This window comes from Mycteria americana, chromosome 24 (assembly GCF_035582795.1).
Source record: "Mycteria americana isolate JAX WOST 10 ecotype Jacksonville Zoo and Gardens chromosome 24, USCA_MyAme_1.0, whole genome shotgun sequence".
NCBI classification, from domain to species: Eukaryota; Metazoa; Chordata; class Aves; order Ciconiiformes; family Ciconiidae; genus Mycteria; species Mycteria americana.
The window spans coordinates 4,644,943-4,665,917 of record NC_134388.1 but is presented as its reverse complement, the minus strand read 5'-3'; the positions used below and the strand labels follow the sequence as shown (position 1 = coordinate 4,665,917).

The 20,975-nt window shown below is 70.9% G+C and overlaps 2 protein-coding genes across 4 annotated transcripts; one reads left to right on the top strand and one right to left on the bottom strand.

Moving 5' to 3' along the window:
* Positions 1 to 660: 660 nt before the first annotated feature.
* ISYNA1 (inositol-3-phosphate synthase 1) lies at positions 661 to 5,484 on the top strand. Its single transcript, XM_075523862.1, has 11 exons — positions 661 to 816; positions 1,688 to 1,812; positions 1,899 to 2,060; positions 2,267 to 2,396; positions 2,470 to 2,663; positions 2,744 to 2,893; positions 2,979 to 3,194; positions 3,281 to 3,445; positions 3,524 to 3,637; positions 3,718 to 3,935; positions 4,958 to 5,484. The coding sequence occupies exons 2-11, from the start codon at positions 1,699 to 1,701 to the stop codon at positions 5,172 to 5,174; spliced, it is 1,680 nt and encodes a 559-aa protein (XP_075379977.1). The 5' UTR covers positions 661 to 816; positions 1,688 to 1,698; the 3' UTR covers positions 5,175 to 5,484.
* A 100-nt stretch (positions 5,485 to 5,584) lies between these two features.
* SSBP4 (single stranded DNA binding protein 4) lies at positions 5,585 to 20,869 on the bottom strand. Of its 3 annotated transcripts, XM_075523863.1 has the most exons (18): positions 20,664 to 20,869; positions 19,514 to 19,586; positions 19,307 to 19,368; positions 18,178 to 18,262; positions 12,502 to 12,591; positions 10,932 to 11,015; positions 10,729 to 10,788; positions 10,508 to 10,577; positions 10,320 to 10,390; positions 9,484 to 9,551; positions 9,299 to 9,344; positions 9,129 to 9,164; positions 8,973 to 9,027; positions 8,755 to 8,825; positions 8,588 to 8,666; positions 8,281 to 8,309; positions 7,156 to 7,257; positions 5,585 to 6,893 (listed from the first exon to the last, which is right to left on the bottom strand). In XM_075523863.1, the coding sequence occupies exons 1-18, from the start codon at positions 20,717 to 20,719 to the stop codon at positions 6,864 to 6,866; spliced, it is 1,167 nt and encodes a 388-aa protein (XP_075379978.1). In that variant the 5' UTR covers positions 20,720 to 20,869; the 3' UTR covers positions 5,585 to 6,863. The 3 variants fall into 3 exon arrangements, with proteins under 3 accessions (XP_075379978.1, XP_075379979.1, XP_075379981.1); XM_075523864.1 differs by lacking the exon at positions 10,932 to 11,015; XM_075523866.1 differs by lacking the exon at positions 12,502 to 12,591.
* Between the last annotated feature and the right edge of the window lie 106 nt (positions 20,870 to 20,975).

Sequence of the window (20,975 nt, the reverse complement as noted above, 5' to 3'; positions counted from 1 at the left end):
GGTGCTGGTGCCGTAGCCTTTTGGGTGACCACGCTGGGAGCTGTGGGGTGCTGGGGTGCTGGTGCCCGGGGCTCTGGGGTGCCCGTGCCAGGGGCTGCAGGGTGCCAGGGGCTCTGGGGTGCCCATGCCAGGGGCTGCAGGGTGCCACTGCCATGGCCTTTGGGGTGCCCATGCCAGGGGCTGCGGGGTGCTGGGGCGCCGGTGCCGGGGGCTGCAGGACACCGGTGCCGGGATGCCGATGCCGGGGCGGGGCTGGCAGCACCGTGGGAGCGGCACCGTGGGACGGGACCCGTGGGACGCTGCCCGTGGGAAGACGCAGGGCCCCGGCAGCGCAGGAAGCCGCCGGCCCGGGGCAGTCAATAGCCGGAAGGCGGCGGCGGGACCCCCGGCCCCGTCCCGGGCCCCGGCCCCGGCGCCACTTCCCCTTCCCGGGTCACCGGCCGCTCCCCTCCGCCTTCGCCTTCGCCTTCGCCTCCCGCTTCCGCGGCCGCCGCCCCCCCCCCCCCGCCCCCCCGGTAAGAGCCGCCGGCGGGGCCCGGGGCCGCCCCGCACCTGCCGCCGGGCCGGGCTCGGGGGGGCCCGGGGGGGTCCCGGGGGGGGGGGGCCGGTGCCGGTGGCGGCGGGGCACGTGCGGGGGGGAGCGCGGGGGCCGGTTGGGGGGGGCGGGGCCGGCGGGGGGGGGCGGGTCCTGGGAGCCGATTAAGCGGCGGGAGCCGGGGCGGCCGCAGCCGCGATCGCATCATCCCCCGCGGGGCAGCACCGGCACCGCCACCGGCACCGGCTCCGGCTCCGGCTCCGCCGCCTCCAGCGCGCCCGGTGAGTGCCCGCGGGAGGGCGGGGGCGGCCCGGGAGGGGGTTTGGTCCTTGGGGAGCGGGGGCGGCCCCGGACCCGTGTCCCCCCGTGCCCCCGGACACGCCGGGGCGGGCAGGGTCAGCCCTCGTTCCCCGTGTCCCTCGGCACCCCCGGGAGCGGGGACAGCCCCGGTCCCCACGTCCCCTGTGCCACCCCAGGGAGCAGGGACAGCCCGTGTCCCCACGTCCCCTGCGCCCTCTGCCACCCCGGGGAGCGGGGACAGCCCCTGTCCCCAAATCCCGTGCACCCCCGGGAGCGGGGACAGCCCTTGTCCCCACGTCCCCTGTGCCACCCCAGCGCGCAGGGACACCCTCTGTCCCCGTGTCCCCTGCACCCTCTGCCACCCCCGGTGCAGGGACAGCTCGGTCCCCACGTCCCCCGCATCCCGAGGAGTGGCGACAGCCCTGTCCCCATGTCCCCTGGGAGCATCCCTAGTCCCCCGTGCCCTCCTGTGCCCCCTGCCACCCCCGGGGAGGGGACAGCAGGGACAGCCTCCTGCCTGCCCCGAGCAGGACCGGGCCCCTGCACCCTCCCGGCTTGTTGGGGTCCCAGCGAGGTCCTGGGGCTGGGGGGGTCCGGGGGGAAGCGACCACCCCTCCGCTCCCTGCCTGTCCCGGGGCCAGCAGCCGGTGCCGGGGCGCGCGTGGAAAGGGGCCGCGGTGGCAGCCCCACCGCCACGCTGGGAGGCCGTGGGGCAGGGAGCCAACGGTCCCCACCGACGGCACAGCCTGGCAGGGAGCGGTGCTGGAGCCGCGTCCCGGCAGGGCGGGGGGCCCGGGGGGGGGCCCGGCGTGCCAGGCCTGCGGGGCTGACACCCATTTCCTCCTATTCCAGCTCCGGGAACAATGGCAGAGACATTCCTTGTGGAGAGCCCCGATGTCACGTACAGCAAGGACTTCATCGAGGCCAAGTACACGTACAGCACCGTGCACGTCTGCAAGGAGAATGGTGTCACCAAGGTACGGGCAGGGCGGGCAGGGGGCTGGCAGCGGGGCTCGGCGGTGGCTCTCCTCATCCTCGCGCGTCCCCTGTCTCTGTCCCGCAGGTGCGGCCGTGCTCAACCCGCTTCACCTTCCGGACGGGGCGGCAGGTCCCCCGCCTGGGGGTGATGCTGGTGGGCTGGGGGGGCAACAATGGCACGACGGTGACGGCAGCCGTGCTGGCCAACAAGCTGGGGCTGTCCTGGATGACCAAGACGGGGCGCAAGGTGGGTGTCCCCAGCGAGGTCCCAGGTCCGGCAGGTGTCCCGCAGGGATGGGGACACGGAGCTCAGCTGCTCCCATCTGCACCTGGGTCTTGCACCCCCATCTCCTCCCTGCCCCTGCGGAGGTGGTCTGCAGCCCCCGGTCCCCGGTTTGGGGGTGCTGGGGACCCCCCGGTGCCGGTGGCTCATCCTCGCGTTCCCCATCCCAGAAAGCCAACTACTACGGCTCCCTGCTCCAAGCCTCCACCGTCTGCCTGGGCACCGGCCCTGCCGGCGACGTCTACGTGCCTTTCCGGGACCTGCTGCCCATGGTGCACCCCAATGACATCGTCTTCGACGGTAGGTGGGGCGCGGGGGGGACCCCGCGATGGGGTGGGGGACCCCGAGTGGTTGGTCACCCCTGGTCCCCCAGGCTGGGACATCTCCTCGCTGAACCTGGCGGAGGCCATGCGGCGGGCGGAGGTGCTGGACTGGCCACTGCAGGAGCAGCTCTGGCCCCACCTGGAGAAGATGAAGCCCCGACCCTCCATCTACATCCCCGAGTTCATCGCCGCTAACCAGGAGGAGCGGGCGGACAACGTCCTCCGTGGGTCCATGGCTGAGCAGGTCCTGGTGGGACGGTGGTGGGATGCAGGTGACAGAGGGGATGCCACCGTGCTGATGCGTCCCCCTCGGTGGCATCCCAGGTGGAGCAGATCCGCAGGGACATCCGGGACTTCAAGGACACCAGCGGGGTGGACAAAGTCATCGTCCTCTGGACGGCCAACACCGAGCGCTTCTGCGACGTCGTGCCGGGGCTCAACGACACTGCCGACAACCTGCTGCGGGCCATCGAGGTCAGGGGACAGGGGAGGGGACCGGGGAGGGGCGGGGGGTGACAACACCGCCCTGCGAGCGCTGAGCCGCCCCGTGTCCCCGCAGCGAGGCCTGGAGGTGTCCCCATCCACGCTCTTCGCGGTGGCCAGCATCCTGGAGGGCTGCGCCTACATCAACGGCTCCCCCCAGAACACCTTCGTGCCGGGGGCGGTGGAGCTGGCTGCCCAGCGCCGTGTCTTCATCTGCGGCGATGACTTCAAGTCAGGTCAGACCAAGCTCAAGTCGGTGCTGGTGGACTTCTTGGTGGGCGCCGGACTCAAGGTACGTGGGGACGGGGCAGCCCGGGGGGGGACCTGCCTGTGATGGGGGGGTGATGGGGGGGTGACCTGCCTGCACCCCTTGCCCAGACCAAGTCCATCGTGAGCTACAACCACCTGGGGAACAACGACGGGAAGAACCTCTCAGCCCCGCAGCAGTTTCGCTCCAAGGAGATCTCCAAGAGCAACGTGGTGGACGACACGGTCCAGGCCAACCCCGTCCTCTACGGTCCCCAGGACAAACCCGACCACTGCGTGAGTTAGGGGCCGGGGGGGGGGACACACACGATGACGACGGGGGTGACGGGGAAGTGACGGGACGTCGCTTCGCAGGTGGTGATCAAGTACGTCCCCTACGTGGGGGACAGCAAGCGTGCGCTGGATGAGTACACGTCGGAGATCATGATGGGCGGCACCAACACCATCGTCATCCACAACACGTGCGAGGTGCGTGGGGTGGCCGGGGTGTCCCCGGGGGTGGCGTGTCCCCGAGGAGCGGCTCACCTCCCGCCCCTTGGTGCCCGCAGGACTCGCTGCTGGCCAGCCCCATCATCCTGGACCTGGTCATCCTCACGGAGCTGTGCCAGCGTGTCACCTTCTGCACCGAGGCCGACCCCGAGTTCCAGGGCTTCCACAGCGTCCTCTCCATCGTCGCCTTCCTCTGCAAGGCCCCGCTGGTGCCCGAGGGCACCCCTGTCGTCAACGCCCTCTTCCGCCAGCGCAGCTGCATCGAGAACATCCTGAGGTACCCCGGGGGTCCCTGTGCTGGTGGGTGCCAGCTCCCACCCACCCCGCTGGCACCCAAGGCTTGCAAGGAGGTGCTTGATACCCAGGGTGCCAACCTGGGTCCCAGCGCTCAATGCCTGTGGGTGCCAGTGCCTGTGGGTGCCCAGCACCCGCGTGTGGGGTGTCCAAATCCAGCAGGTCCCCGTGCCCAGCACTGGTGGGTGGTGCTGGTGCTGGTGCTCAGTGCCCGTGCCACCAGTGGGGTCCCCGTGCCCAGCACCGGTGGGTCCCAGCGCCCAATGCCGATGCGTCCTGGTGCGTGATGCGGTCCCAGTGCCCGGGGTGTTCAGCGCTGGTGGGTCCTGGTGATGCCCAGCACCAACAGGGTCCCTGGTTCCCGGTGCCTGGGGTGCCCAATGCGATGGGTGCCAATGCCCGGGGTGTCCAACACCCACAGACCCTGGTACCTAATGCCCGGGGTGCCCAATGCCCAGGGGGTCCTACACCAGTGGGGCCCAGTGCCCGTGGGTCCCAGCACCAGTGGGTCCCAGTACCTGATGCCCAGGGGTTGCCCAACACCACCGTCCTGGTGCCCAAGGTGATGGGTCCCAGTGCCCAATGCTCACGGGTCCCAGCACCCGTGGGTCCCCGTGCCCGATGCCCGGGGTGCCCAGTGCCCGCGTGTCTCAGCGCCTGATGCCTGTGGGTCCCAGCACCAGTGGGTCCCAGTGCCCAGGGGGTGCCTAATGCCAACGGGTCCCAGTGCCCAACACCAGTGGGTCCCAGTGCCCGATGCCCAGGTTGCCCAACACCAACGGGTCCCAGCGCCCAACACCAGTGGGTCCCAGTGCCCGATGCCCAGGTTGCCCAACACCAACGGGTCCCAGCGCCCGAGCCCCAGGGGTCGCGGTGGCCAACACGCAGCGTCCCCAGCACTGCTGGCTCCTGGCACAGGGGGTGCCCGGTGCCATCACGTCCCCCTTCCCCGGTACTGGGGTGCCCATCCCTGAGTCCCCCCCCCCCACCTTTTTCCCCCTGCAGGGCCTGCCTGGGGCTGCCCCCCCAGAACCACATGCTGCTGGAGCACAAGATGCAGCGGCCAGCACCCAGCCCCAAGCGCGCTTGCCCGGGGGGGGCCACCTGCCCCCTCGCCCCCAAGAAGGCACCGGCGGCCGCCCAGCTCAACGGGCACCCCTGCCCCGGCACCCCCCGGCCGGGACCCCCCCGGACCCCCCTCCACGTCGACGGGGCTGACTAACGGCGGGCACCTTTTTGTATTTCATATCGGCTTTTTAGGGGGGGGTGGGGGGGTCGATTTGGGGTCGGAGGGTGGGGGGGGTGTCCATCGCCTGTCCCCCCCCCCCCCGCCCCCCCCCAAGCGCTCGGTGCTGCCCGGCTCCAACGCCAACTCGAAACTGTGAAGCTTTGTACCCGCCAATAAACCCGCAGCACATCGTGTCCCCCCCCCGGCTCGCCTGGTTCCTGGGGCCCCCCTGGCCCCCCCCAGCCCCGGGCGAAGCGAGAGCCGAACGCCAGCACCTTCTGAAAAAAAATCAAATTACATTTATTGATGCGGGGGGGGTGGGGGGGTTGGGGGGTGTATCTTTTGTTGTTTTGGGGTTTTTTGTATATTTTTTTCTTTTTTTTGTTGTGGTTTTTTTTTGGGGGGGGGGGGTGTCCCCCGTTTTGTTTTGATAAGCAACGGGGGCTCTAAAGGCTCTGGGGACTAGAAATGGGGGGGGGTCCCTACACAGAACGACTACGCCTATGGCGGGCACTACCCCTACGGGGGCTGGGGGCTGCCCCCCACCTCGGCGGGGGGCACGACGGGGCCCCCCGGCACGGGGCTGTACAGGGGAGGGGGCCGGGGTGTGCGGCGGCAGTTTTGGGGGGGGGGGGGGGGCAAGGGGGGGTTTGAGGTCCTTTCTGTTATAAAAGAGGAAAAAAAAAATCAGAAAAAATACACACAAAAAAAAAATTCCTTCATATTAAAGTTTTACAAGTGGTCCCTGGGGGGGGGGGGGGGGGGGGGCAAGGGGGGGGGCCCCGGTCTGGCGCTCGGGGGGGGCCGGGGATCACAGTGCTGGCTGAGCACGCAGACGGGGCTGGGGGCCGGGGACCCCCCCGGGGCCGGCTCGCTGCCGGGGGGGGCTGCTCTCTGCACTGGGGCCTGCCCTATAGAGCGCTTGGGGGGGGTGCTCCATGGAGGGGGTATGGCTTGGGCCCCCCCCCCAGCACAGCCTGGGGTGCCCCTGGCTTGGGAGGGGGGGGCTGCACCTGCATTGGGGGGGCTGTGCTGGCCGTACGGCCCCCCCCAGGGCTTTGGCAGGGCTGGGGGGTGGCTATGGGCCCCCCTTCCCGTGGTGGGATGGGGGGGCTGCCCAGCAGGGGGGGGTACTGGGAGAACTGGGAGGGGGGTCACACCCTCCCAGACAGTTGGGGGGGGGGGCATTGCTCATTAGCATGGCAGCTAATTGCAATTAAGTGCATGTGCCCCAGCCGGGCAGCATGCCATGGAGGGGGGGGGGGCACAGGGCCGTGAAACCCCCCCCCAAAAATCCCCCTCCCCACGCTTAGGGGGAGGCTGCCACCACCCCAGGGGGACAAAACCCCCACAACAGCCCCCCCCACACCCCCCACGGTGCCAGACCCCCACCCCAGCGCCTGCCCCCACCCCGGGGGGGGCGGTTTGTGGTGCGGAGGGGGGGTCCCAAAAGAGGGGGGGGTCCCAGCGCTGGGGTGGTCCCTGCCCTGGGCGAGGGTGGGTGGGCAGTAAATAAGTCGCCTGACTTATTTCTAATTATTATTAATTTTTTTTTCCACTTTTTTTTTTTTTGTTTAGTGTTTTGGGGTGGGGGGGGGCTGGGGGGGGTGTTGGTAATTATTATTAATTATTTTTTCTCTGGTGTGTGTGGGCGTCTGGCTGTCGGCGGCCTCGGCGCTGGGCTCACACGCTCATTGTCATGCTGGGCGAGTACTAGAGAGAGCGGAGACACCAGGGGGTTAGCGGGGTGGGGGGGGGCCGGGGGGGGGGCACACACCGCTGCCCCCCCACACCGCCCACCTCACGCCTCCCGGCCGCTCGGCCAAGGCGAGCCCCCCGCTGCCGTTGGGGGGGTCCGCCACGGGGACCTCGTCGTTGTCCCCCCCCGTCCCCGGCTGCCGCGCCCCCCCCGGGCCCCCCGCCCTCGCCGCCTGCCCCCCCGGGGGTCCCCGGGGGTCCCCGCCGGGTCCCTTACGCTGTCGCTTTGGAAGGGGTTTAAGAAATTGCTGCTCAGCTCGGCGTCGTCCCGGGGGGTGCCGGGGGGGTTGCTCAGGGCCCCCAGGTTACTGGGGGAGCTCTGGGGAGGGGGGGGGAGAAAAAAATATTAGTGGGGGGGAAATGGTGCAGGGTGCTGGTACGTGGGGGGGCCCAGTGAATGGGGGGGGCCAATAAATGGGGTCCCAGTACATGGGGGGGGGGAAATCCCAGTGCATGGGGGGGGGGCCAGTGTGTGGGGGGACCCAATAAATGGGGTCCCAGTACATGGGGGCGGGGGGGGCCATGCGTGGGGGGACCCAATAAATGGGGTCCCAGTACATGGGGGGGGGGGAATCCCAGTGCATGGGGGGGGGGGCAGTGCGTGGGGGGACCCAATAAATGGGGTCCCAGTACATGGGGGGGGGAAATCCCAGTGCATGGGGGGGGGGCCAGTGTGTGGGGGGACCCAATAAATGGGGTCCCAGTACATGGGGGCGGGGGGGGCCATGCGTGGGGGGACCCAATAAATGGGGTCCCAGTACATGGGGGGGGGGGAATCCCAGTGCATGGGGGGGGGGGGCAGTGCGTGGGGGGACCCAATAAATGGGGTCCGTACATGGCGGGGGGGGAGGGGGATGCCAGTCCATGGGGGGGTTCCCAGTGCATGGGGTCCCAGTGCATGGGGGGGGGGGGAATCCCAGTCCATGGGGGGGGTCCCAGTGCATGGAGGGTCTAATACATGGGGTCCCAGTGCATAGGGGGGTCCCAGTGGGGGGGGGGGGCAATAAATGGGGTCCCAGTGCATGGGGGTCTCAGTGGAGGGGGGGGTCCCAATAAATGGGGTCCCAGTGCATGGGGGGGGGGGAAATCCCAGTGCATGGGGGGCCCAGTGCATGGGGGGACCCAATAAATGGGGTCCCAGTACATGGGGGCAGGGGGGGCCATGCGTGGGGGGACCCAATAAATGGGGTCCCAGTACATGGGGGTCTTAGTGGAGGGGGGGGCCCAATAAATGGGGTCCCAGTGCACGGGGGGTCTCAGTGGAGGGGGGGTCCCAATAAATGGGGTCCCAGTGCACGGGGGGGGGTCCCACCACACAGGGTTTCAGGGTCCCCACGCTCACCTTTGGCAGCCCGTCCATGTCCCCGGAGCCTGCAAGGACGACAGCCGTGCATTGGTGACCCCCCCCCGGCTCCGTGTCCCACCCCCCCCAGCCCCCCCCCCCCCGTCCCTGCGGCCCCCCCAGCCGCGGCGGGGGCCTGCACGGAGCCCGGCCGCCCGCAGATGGAGCTCATGGACCGCGGGACGCGGCCACGGCCAGGCTGGGGACCACCGCCACGTCCCCGGGGTGCTGGGGTGGGGGACACACACACACCCCCCCCCCCCCGGCCAGGGTGGGGTTGGGGGGGGGGCGGGGGGGGGGTACCCACCTAAGGATCCGTTCATGTGATGCGGCTCCATCGTGCTCATGGCACCCATGGGCCCCTCTGGTCCAGGCCCCATTGGGAACTGGAAGGGAAGGGAAGGGGGGGGTGAGCAATGCAGGACCCCCCCCCCCACCATCCCCGTCCCCCCCCCCCCCGTCCCCGTCACTCACGTTCGGCCGGTTCCCCGTGGGCCCGATGGGGTTCATCATGGTGTACATGTTCTCACTGGAGTTGGTGGAGTCTGGGGGGGGGACACGACACCAGGGGGGAAGTGGGTGAGCGTGGCACCCCAAATTCCACCACCACCCCCCCTTGACCCCCCCCCAGAAATGTCGTCCCCCCCCACCCCGTGCCTCGTCCCGTCCCGCTCCCTGCAGACGACACTCACCTCCGGGGCTGGGCAGGATGGGGGTGCCGGGGGGGCCAACACCCCCGGGAGGGCCCTGGGTGGGGGGAGAGGAGGGAGGCGGGTTAGGGGGGGCCACAGTGGGTTTGGCTGCAGCACAGCCCCCCCCCCCGCCCCCCAGTGCACCCCAATACTCACCACATAGTTCCCGGGGGACGAGGAGGAGTAGGCGATCTGGGGGGGGGGACGACAAGAAGGGGGGGTGGTCAGCATTGGGGGGGGGCGTACGGGGTCAGCATTGGGGGCACAGAGCCAGCACCCCCACGGCCCCAGCCCCCCCACCAGGCATCCCCCCCCCCCCGACTTACGGAGTTGGCGTTGGGGTTCGGCCAGGGCCCGCGGCCGCCGGGGCCCCTGGAAGGCAACGGGGAAAGGTGAGGGGGGGTCGGGGTCCGGGTCCTGCTGGTCCCTGGGGCCCCCCCACCCCATGCAGCCACCCGGGCCCCCTGCCCAGCTCCGGGGCGGGGGGCGCGGGGGGGGCCAGGTGCCTTACATGTTCATGGTGGGCATGCCAGGGCCGGCCAGCGAGCTGGGGGGGGGCCGCATCCCGCTGCCGTAGGTCTGAGGGGAGAGCAGGGGTCAGCGGGGTCCCGGATGCTGCGTCCCTGTCCCCAAGCCCCTCCCTGTCCCCATCCCATCATTGTCTCCCTGTCATCTCCCTGTCCTCGTCCCCCACCCCCCTCCCCAGCCCTGTCCCCATCCCTGTCGCCGTCCCTGTCCCCAACCCCATCCCCATCCCTCTGTCCCTGTCCCCATCCACGTCCCCAGCCCCATCCGTATCCACGGCCCCAACCCCTTCCATGTCCCCATCCCAGTATCCCTGTCCCCATCCCAGTATCCCTGTCCCCAATCCCTGTATCCCTGTCCCCATCCCAATCCCCATCTCTATCCCAGTATCCCTGTCCCTATACCGATCCCCATCCCCATCCCTGTATCCCTGTCCCCATCCCTGTATCCCTGTCCCCAATCCCGATCCCCATCCCTATCCCAGTATCCCTGTCCCCATCCCAGTATCCCTGTCCCCATCCCAGTATCCCTGTCCCCAATCCCGATCCGCATCCCAATCCCTGTATCCCTGTCCCCATGCCTGTATCCCTGTCCCCATCCCTGTATCCCTGTCCCCATCCCTATCCCCATCCTTATCCCAGTATCCCTGTCCCCATCCCAGTATCCCTGTCCCCAATCCCTGTATCCCTGTCCCCAATCCCGATCCCCATCCCTATCCCAGTATCCCTGTCTCATCCCTGTATCCCTGTCCCCATCCCAGTATCCCTGTCCCCATCCCCATACTTCCCCGTCCCAGTCCCCGTCCCCCCGTGTCCCCCTCACCTGGGGGGCCATGCCGGCCATGCCTCGCGGGGGGTTCATGCGCTGCATCGGGCCCCCCATGCCGGGATGCCCTGCGCAAAGTGGGGGGGGGGGGGAGCAGGCGTGAGACCCTGCGGCACCCCCCCCACGGACCGGGAGAGGGCGGGGGGGGACAAGGACATGGGGACAGGGACCCCCCCTCAACTCACCCTGCGACCGTGCGGCCGGATCCATGGCGTTGGGCAGCAGCGGCTGGGAGCCGGGGACACCCACGGGAGGCTGCAAAGTTTGGGGGGGGGGGGGGGGGAAACGGTGGGTCAGGGTGCTGCAGGACCCCCCACCCAGAGGAGTCTGCACCCACTGTGGCGTGGGGGGGGTCTGGAGGAGGTGGGGGGGGGGGGGGGGGGGTCCCCATCCGCGACCACCTCACCTGGTTCGGCATCCGGAGCGGGGGCCGGGGGCCACCAGGGTAGCGGGGGGACATGAAGGGCTGCAAGAGAAGGGAGCGGGGTGGGGGGGCGAGCCGGGGCCGGGGGGGGGGGGGGGGGGGCTGCGGCATCACCCTGGGGGGGCCGGGGGGGGGGGGGGCCGGGGCACTCCTGCGGGCGCTGGGGGGGCTGTGCCCAGCCTTACCTGGCTGTGCGGCCCCAGCATGGGGGCACCGGGGTTGTGGGGCGGAGGTTGGGCGTGGGGCGATGGCTGAGAGCCCGCAGGTCCCTTCAAGAGAAATAAAACACGGTTACGGGCGGGGGGGGGCCTGGGGAGGGGGGGGGCAGCGGCCCCCGGGGGGGGGCACCCCGGTGGGGGGCGGGGGGGGGGGGGGGGGGCACGGGGGTGGCCCCAGCCCAGGGCGGTGTGGGGAAGGGGCAGCAGCGGGGTGGGGAGGGGTCCGGCTGTGGCGCGGCGTGGAAGGGGGGGCCCCGGCTCATGTAACCCCCCCAGCTACGCGCACACGCGCTCACACACGTGTGCTCACACACGCAGTCACACACGCGCTCACACGCGTGTGCTCACACACAGTCACACACGCAGTCACATACGCAGTCACACGTGTGCTCACACACGCAGTCACACACACGTGCTCACACACGCATGCTCACACGTGTGCTCGCACATGCGCTCACACACGTGTGCTGACAGACGTGCTCACACACACACGCGTGTGCTCACACACGCAGTCACACACGCACTCACGTGCGCTCACACATTGTGCTCACACACACGCGTGCTCACACACGCACTCACACATGTTCTCACGTGCACTCAGACACGCACTCACACGCACTCACACACGTGTGCTCACACATGCACTCACACACACACGTGCTCACACGCAGTCACACACGTGTGCTCACACATGTGCTCACACGCACTCACACACACACGTGCTCACACGCGTGCTCACACACACTCGCACATGCGCTCACACACGTGTGCTGACAGACGTGCTCACACACACACGCGTGTGCTCACACACGCAGTCACGCACTCATGTGCGCTCACACACGCATGCTCACACATGCACTCACACATGTGTGCTCACGTGCACTCAGACACGCACTCACACGCACTCACACACGTGTGCTCACACATGCACTCACACGCGCTCACACGCACACATGTGTGCTCACACACGTGTGCTCACACGCACTCACACACACGTGCTCACACGCGTACTCACACACACTCGCACATGCATGCTCACACACGTGTGCTCACACATGCACTCACACACACATGCGCACTCACACGCACTCACGCACGTGTGCTCACACACGCGCTCACACACGTGTGCTCATGCGCACTCACACACGTGTGCTCACACACGAGCCCTCTGTGCACGCACCTGCGTCACACACACACACACACACGCGCGCGCTCGGATGCACACGCGGAGCTCTGCAAGGACACGCGTGCGTGCTCACACCCCACGCTGTGAGCGCACACACGCGGCGCTCACGCACTCGCACGCTCGCACACGCGTGCGCGCCTGTGCGCGTACGGACGCTCACACCTGCAACGCTCACGCACCAGCGAGCTCACGCGCGTGCACGCCCGCTCTCTCACGTACGTGCCGCCTCACGCGCACGCGCGCACGAGCACGCGCAGCGGGACGACACCCCACCCGTGGGAGCAGCCCCCCCGCAGGCAGTGCAGCCCGGGGGGGGCACGGCCCCCCGGCAGGGCGCAGGCAGGCTGGTACCTGAAAGAAGGCGGGGGGCATGGGCCCCCCCGGCATGCCCTCGCCGGGGGGCAGGTTCCCCATCACCGGGCTGGGAGCCGCCGCCGCGCTCTGCGGGGAGAGGAGAGCTCAGCACACGGGGGGGCCCCTCGGCAGCCCCCCCCCCCCCCCGGCAGCCCCCCCCGGCACCCCCCCGCCGCCACCCTGGCACCCCACGGGAGAGCGGGCAGGGCCGCATCCAGCCTCCATCCCCGGGACCTCTGTGCCGCAGCGCTGGGGGGGTTGGGGGGGGGCTGACCCTCACGGCGTGGGGGTCACCAGCACGCCCCATCCGCCTCCGGCCCCAGGGCCACCCTGTCCCCGCGTCCTCGCGTCCCCAACCGGCCACCGAGCGCCCGAGCCGACGCGGTAACGCCAAGCGAGCCGGCCGAGCTCGCCCTGCGCGAGCAAGAGGGCAGCGCGGGGAGAACCCGGCATGCTCCCCTCGCAGCCAAACTGGGGGGGGGGCCGGGGGGTGCGGGCAGGGGGCCCTGGCCCCACTCGCCTGCCGGCCCCGTCCGAGGGGAGCCGTTAAGGGAAGGAATGTGCCGGCTTTCCGGCTCGGCCCCTCCGCCACAACTGGTTTTAATTTGTAGGGGAGGAGGAGAACGGGGAGGGGGGGAACCTCGCGCTGCCCCCTCCACCCGGGGGGCCCCGCGCCGCCCCACGGCCCCCCAGCCCGCTGCCGGCCCTGCGGGGAGAGGGGGGGCCCCGGCTGCGTATGGAGGAGGACATCACCCACCCATGGGTGAGGGGGTTGGGGCACCCATGGGTGCTGCCGGTGCGGAAACGGGGACGGGGACGCTGGCTGGGGAGGGCGAGACCCCGGGGAGCTCCTGCGGCGGGCACAGGGGTCACGCCACGTACACGGGTCGCGCCCGGGAGACGGGTGACGCCAGGCACACGGGTGACGCCAGGCACACGGGTGACGCCAGGCACACGGGTGACGGGGGGTGCCCAGAGGCACCTGGTTGGGGGGCCCCGCCCCACGGCGTGGCCACGGGGGCTGGAGGGGGGGGGGGGGGGGGGGGATGTGTCCCAGGGCCCCCAGCCTCATTTAGCAGCTGCAGGATCGGGCCCCAGGCGCTCCCCAGCCCCAGGGATCGTTTGCAAGACAATGGGAGTCTGTGCAGGCAGCAAAACCAACGGGGGGGGGGGGGGGGGGGGGGGGGACATGGACGACAAAGACGACAGGGACTGGAGGGGCCAGGGGCTGCAGGCACAGCCCCCCCCATCCCCAAATTGCCCCCAGCACCCTGCACCCCCCAAGCATTCCTCCTCGCTAACCCCTTGGTCCCCATTGTGGTAGGGGACAGTGCCCCCCCCCCGCCGGGCCCTGGGGTCGTGGTGAGGCGTGGGGAGCCCCTGCGGGGGGGGGACACCTCGGGGATGTTTGGGGTGATGGGGTGGCACTGGGCTTGTGTGCCCAGCACGGTGGCCATCAGGGAGCCCACCACAGTGCCACCACGGTTCCACCACGGAGCTCATCAGGGAGCCGTCACAGAGCCCACCATGGAGCCGTCACAGAGCCCATCATGGAGCCCACTGTGCTCCCACCATGGAGCCGTCACAGAGCCCACCATGGTCCCACCATGAAGCCATCGCAGAGCCCATCATGGAGCCCACCATGGTCCCACCATGGAGCCGTCACAGAGCCCACCATGGTCCCACCATGAAGCCATCGCAGAGCCCATCATGGGGCCCACCATGGTCCCACCATGGAGCTGTCACAGAGCCCACCATGGTCCCACCATGAAGCCATCGCAGAGCCCATCATGGAGCCCACCATGGTCCCACCATGAAGCCATCGCAGAGCCCACCATGGTCCCACCATGGAGCCATCACAGAGCCCACCATGGTCCCACCATGGAGCTCATCAGGGAGTTGTCACAGAGCCCACCATGGTCCCACCATGGAGCCATCACAGAGCCCATCATGGAGCCCACCATGGTCCCACCATGAAGCCATCGCAGAGCCCATCATGGAGCCCACCATGGTCCCACCATGAAGCCATCGCAGAGCCCATCATGGAGCCCATCATGGTCCCACCATGAAGCCATCGCAGAGCCCATCATGGAGCCCACCATGGTCCCACCATGGAGCCGTCACAGAGCCCATCATGGAGCCCACCATGGTCCCACCATGGAGCCGTCACAGAGCCCATCATGGAGCCCACCATGGTCCCACCATGGAGCCATCACAGAGCCCACCATGGTCCCACCATGGAGCTCATCAGGGAGTTGTCACAGAGCCCACCATGGTGCCACCATGGAGCCATCACAGAGCCCATCATGGAGCCCACCATGGTCCCACCATAGAGCCATTGCAGAGCCCATCATGGAGCCCACCATGGTCCCACCATTGAGCCATCGCAGAGCCCATCATGGAGCCCTCCATGGAGCCGTCACAGAGCCCACCATGGTCCCACCATGAAGCCATCGCAGAGCCCATCATGGAGCCCACCATGGTCCCACCACAGCGCACATCATGGTCCCCAACACAGAGCCATCACGGAGCTCACCATGGTCCCACCATGGTCCCACCACACAGCTCATCATGGTGCTCATCATGGAGCCATCGCGGAGCCCACCATGGTGCTCATCGTGGAGCCACCACGGTGCCCACCCACCCTCGCCCACCCCAGCGTGGCACAGGGGACCACCAGTGGGTCCATCCCCATCGCCCCGGGGGGTGCTGGGAGGGGCGAAGGGTGAGATGGCGGCAGCGTCACCCCACGGCCATGGGGCCGATACAGCACCCGCAGAGCTGCCCCAGGGACGGCAGGGCAGCCTTTGGCGGGGGGGGGGGGCACAAGCCCTGTCCCCCCCCTCGCTGGGGACAGAGCCAAGGTAGAGCGGGGTGCGGGCCCTGTCCCCTCTTGGGGACCCCGCCACTCCCCTGCCCCATAGCGCAGGGACAGCACGTGACCCCCAGCCCAAAGCGGGGCCACCGCTGCCCCCCCCCCCCGGCTCCAGCCCCGCAAGGGGGACGATGCTGTGACCCCCCACCATGGCGGGGACTGAATTGGGCCCCTCCGGCCCCCCGCCCCCATCACTCAGTGATGCAAAGCAGAGTTGCCATGGCAACAGGTTGGGGAGTTTCGGCTCCTCCTGCAAGCTCAAGGTCAGGAGGGAGAAAATTGGGGAGGGGGAGACATGGAGGGGGGGGGGGGGGGGCAGGCTGGGGGCTCCCCGCACCGCTGCACCCCGGGGGGAGACCCCAAACCCTGCTGCGGGGCCGGCTGCTGCCACCGCTCCTCCGCACGCAGGTCGGACCCCGCCGGACCCCCCCGGTGATGGGGGTCACCGTCCCCACAGCGCTCATGGGGGGGGGGGGGTCCCCGATGCGCCCCGGGGTGTCCGGCCGAGCAGCACCCATGGGAGGGCGAGGGGCACCCGCTCCGTGGCGGGGAATCCCAGTTCACCCCGTGGGTACCGGTTTGGCCGCGGGGGTCGGTGGGCAGCGGGACGGGGACTCGGCCGTGCCGGGCATCCCGCGGGGTGCAGCACGGGGGCTGCGGGGGCTCCCCCGCAGTGGTCCCCAGCGCCCCGGCTCTGCCTGCCAGGCAGCACTGCCATGGCAACGCGGCCTGACCTGCGCCGCGTCCCTGGCGTCACCGCACCGGCAGCCTCATTAATTCCAGCATGGAAATCAGCTCTGCGCCACGCCGGGGGCCGGGGGCGGCGAGGGGCGGGGGGGGGGGGGCCCTGCTGCAGCCCCGGCCCCGGCAGCCCCCGCGGTGCTGGCGCAGGCACACGCGTGCCCACGCGCACCCTCGGGGACCCGCCGTCCCCGCGGCGGTGATGGGCGTCCCGGAGGGCAGCGCGGTCACCCCCCCACCCCTACCCCAAGCTGGGTGCTGCTGTGGGGTGCTGAGCGCCCAGGGAGGGAGGGAGGGGGGAGAAGGGGGAGCGGCGCCAGCCTGCTCCGGCGGGATGGGGAGAGGGTCGGGGGCAACGGGCGGCCCACGGCCTCCTGCATCCCACAGCAGCCTGAACGCCAGGGCACCGCGTACCCCACAGCGTCCCGCATCTCACAGCGCCGCGGGCCCCGCAGCGGGACCACCCCACGGCACCACAGCTACCGCGGCATCCTGCGTCCCACGGCACCGCACGCCCCAGAGCATCCCCCATCGCACCGCACCGTGTATCCCACAGCATCCCACGCGGCACGGCACCGCCTGTCCCACAGCATCCCGCACCCCACAGCACCGCATCCCACAGCATCCCGCATCCCACGGCCTTCTGCATCCCGTGGCACCCCGCGCGCCACAGCACCGTGGATCCCCCAGCATCCCGCATCCTGCGGCACCGTGGATCCCCCAGCATCCCACATCCCAGTGCCACGGATCCTGCAGCATCCCGCATCCCACAGTGCCGTGGATCCCGCAGCATCCCACATCCTGCAGCACTGTGGATCCCGCAGCATCCCACATCCCTTGGCACCATGGATCCCGCAGCATCCCGCATCCCTTGGCACCGTGGATCCCCCAGCATCCCGCATCCTGCGGCACTGTGGATCCCACAGCGTTCTGCGTCCCACAGCACCGTGGATCCCCCAGCATCCCACATCCCTTGGCACCGTGGATCCCCCAGCATCCCACATCCCAGTGCCACGGATCCTGCAGCATCCTGCATCCCACAGTGCTGTGGATCCCGCAGCATCCCACATCCTGCAGCACTGTGGATCCCGCAGCATCCCACATCCCTTGGCACCATGGATCCCGCAGCATCCCGCATCCTGCGGCACCGTGGATCCCCCAGCATCCCGCATCCCACAGCGCCGTGGATCCCACAGCGCCGTGGATCCCCCAGCATCCCGCATCCTGCAGCACCGTGGATCCCACAGCATTCTGCGTCCTGCAGCACCGTGGATCCCGCAGCATCCCACATCCCAGTGCCATGGATCCCCCAGCATCCCGCATCCTGCGGCACCGTGGATCCCCCAGCATCCCGCATCCCACACCCTGAGACCACGCACCATCCCCCATCCCGGGGCACGGTGCCCCCCGCAGCCCCCCCAGCGGGTCCCCACCACCCCAGGACCCGGTTCCCCTCCTGCCACCCCCTGTCCCCCCCCCTGCGCCTGCCTGCGGCCCCGGCAGGAGCAGGCACGGGCGGGCAGCCGGGCTGTTGACTCTGTGCCAATGATTAACTCGACGGAGGCTGGCGCCGATAAGGAGCGGAGCTGCCGGTGGCGAGGGGGTCCCACCGGTGGCGGGGGGGTCCCACCGAGCCCCAGGACTGCGGTGGCCCCCAGGGCACCGGGAGATGGGGGGGGGGGGCAGATGGACCCCAACCCCGTTGGGGCGTCCCCCGGTTGGGAAGCGAGAGCCCGTTACTTTGCCCACGCCGTGGGACGGGGCCGGATCCGGGGGTCCCTGTCCCCCGTGGGGTTGGCGGCGGGGGATGGGCACGCTGGGGTCCCTGGGGGGGGGGCTGAGCCTGGCCCCCAGGGATTACTCCCCCCCCCCCCCCCCCCCCCCCCCCGCATCGCCCTGCAAAATAGGTCACCCACGCCGGCGAGGCCGGGGCTGGCAGAGCCGGCATTAACCCCCGGACCGCCGGCGTTCTCAGCACGGGGGTCTCGCCGGTGGGGGGGGGGCAGCGTGGGGGGAGGGAGCGGGGCACGGAGCCCCCCCAGCAGCGCGGTACTCACGTAGTCGTGGAAGGCTTTGGCCTCGCTGGAGTGCTCACAGGTTTCCCGGCGGTCGGGAGCGGCACAGTACAGGTCCCAGAAGACACTGGAGGGGGGGGGGGACAGCGGGTCAGGACCCCCCTGGGATGCGTCCCCGTCCCCGCACACCGCCCTCGCCCGCCGGGCCCCGCGGCAGGTCCCCCACTGCCAGCTGAGCCCGGCCACACTCGTGTCACCGATGGCCGGCGGGGCTGGGGGGCCGGTGCCGGTGCCGTGCGTGTGTGTGTGTCCCCCCCCCGGCGTGGCGGGGGCCTCCCGGCTCCGGCGCTGCCGCCTGTTTTCCCTGGAAACGGTCGCTACGGCCGGAGCCCAAATTCCTGGGACTTTACATCAGGCTGCAGCATCCCAGGGCGGGATGGGGGGGTCCCGCTGCCCGCGCCCCCCGCCCCGGGTTCCGGGGTGGGCACGGGACGGCGGAGGGGCCGGTGGTGCGTGCGTCCCCCCCACCCCAGCACTGTTTCTGGGTGCCCCCCCCCGATTTGGGGAGTGTGGCCGGGTGCCGGCAGCAGGAGGGTTAAGGGCCTGGAAGGCACCGTGCCCCCCCCCTCCGGCGCTGTCTTCCCCCCCCCCCCCCCCCCCCATAAATCACCAACTAATCGTTTATTGGAAATGGCTAAATGCGGCGGTGCCGACACCGCGGCGCCCGGCATGGCCGCATCCTGCGCCCCGCTGAGCCCCCCCCCTCACCGGCACGGCCACGCCAGGGCGAGACCCCCAGCATGACCCCCCCCCCCCCCCCATCCAGCATCACCATCACCCCCCGGGGTGCTCTGCTGGGGCCCCCCCGGGTGCGGGGGGTCCGGCCCCAGGCTGGGACCCCCCCACCCCACCCCACGCTTGGTGCCAAATTGGATCCATCTGGAGGGGCCGGGCGGGGGGGGCCGGGGCGTAGCCGGGATGTGAGGGGAGGGGCGGGGGGCCCCCGAAATCGCTGATGGGAAAAGCAGAGCGGCAGGTTTATGGGGTACGAGGTGATGTGGCGGCAGCGCGGGGAGGGGGGGGGCAGCCCCCAGCCCCCAGCCCAGCCCCACAGCCGTGGGGAGGTGGGGGTCCAGCACCGCTCCCGACCCCCCCCCCCCCCCCCACTTACCACCACCAGGAGTGCAGGAAGCCGGGGGGCTCGCCCAGCGTGATGTTCTTCTCCCATCGGATCTGCGGAGAGGGACACCGGGGGCCGTCAGGCATGGCCTTACCAGGCCTGACACCCCGGGGATGGGCTCAGGGAGCCGCGGGGGCTGCAGGGCCCCAAGGCCACGGGATGGGGGGGCCAGGAGGTGCTGTCCCCCCCCTCTCTTACCTCCGACAGGAAGGTCTGGGCCGATTTCTGGGCCCCCACGTGCAGCAGGTACTCGTAGACGTACAGCGCCAGCCTGCGGGGACGGGGACGGGGACAGGGGGTCAGGGCCGGGCATGGCCCCCCCCCACCCCAGGGACCCCCCGCCCCTGGGGTGCCCCGCTGCGGGGACAGCATCTCCGCAGCCGTCACCGCCGGAGCGGCAGGGTGACATCCCCAGCCGACAGACCCCAAAAGGGGGGACCCCCGAGTGACACTGGGGGACGGTCAGGATGGAGCCCCCGTTAAATAAGTTCAGAACTGACCGGGGGGGATTCGATGTCACCTCCCCGCAAGGGACCCCCACGGGCATCACGGTGACACCGAGTCCCACCGGTGACACCGGGCGCCTCTCCACGGCTACCGGCCCAATCACCCGGGTGGCCACCCCGGTTCCCGGTTCCCGGTGGGATGAGGCGGGTGACACGTCCCACGCGGGATGTGGCCGAGGGGCGAGTGCCACCGCGGGGGTCCCCTGGCCGGGGACCCTCTGGGGGATGCCGGGGACCCGGCCCCGGTGCTCCGCCACCCCCCGGCAGCGGGGAACGGGACCCGCGGGGACCCCACGGGGGCGGCCGGGCTCCGGGGGCCGTCGCGGGGTGCAGTTCCCCGGCTCCGGCAGGTGCCCCGGGGACGGATGAAGCCCTCGCCGGGGACAGCCGCGGCCCCGAGCACCGGGACACGGCGGGGACGGGCACAGCCGGGGATGCCGGGTCACGCTGCCGGTGCTCCGGGGAACGGCAATGCCCGGGGGGGGGGACGACACACATCCCGGCTCCCGGTGGCCCCGGGGGACGGCAATGCCCGGGGTGGGGGGACACACACATCCCGGCTCCCGGTGGCCCCGGGGGACGGCAATGCCCGGGGCACATCACGGCTCCCGGTGGCCCCGGGGCACATCGCGGCTCCCGGTGGCCCCGGTGTCCGGCTGAGCCCCGACGGCTCCCGCTGCCCCGCGGCGGCTGCCGGTGCTCCCCGGCGGGGCGGGGCCGCGGGGGTCCGCCCGCCCCCCGACACCCCCCCCCCCCCCCTCCCCGCTCCGTCCCCGCTCCCCCGGCGGCCGCCCCGGCAAACTTCCGCGCCCCCGGCCCGCGCCCGCCCCCGCCGCACTCACTTCTCGCGGGCCTGGCCGTCCGAGGGCACGCCGGAGCCCTTGCCCTTGGCGTACATGCTGGGGCGGCGGCGCGGCACCGGCTGTCAGCGGCCCCGGTCCCGGCCCCGGTCCCCCGCCGCCATCCCGGCCCCGGCCCCGGCCCCGGCGGCTCCGGCCGCGCGCCCGCGGGGGAGCTTGAAACCGCCGCGCCGGGCCGGGGGTCCCCGCGCCGCCGCCTCCCCCCGCGCGGCTGTTCCAGCAACGCCGCCCCCCCCCCCCGCCCGCGCCCGCCGCTCTTAAAAGGGCGACGGCAGCGCGGCGGAGGTGGTGGGG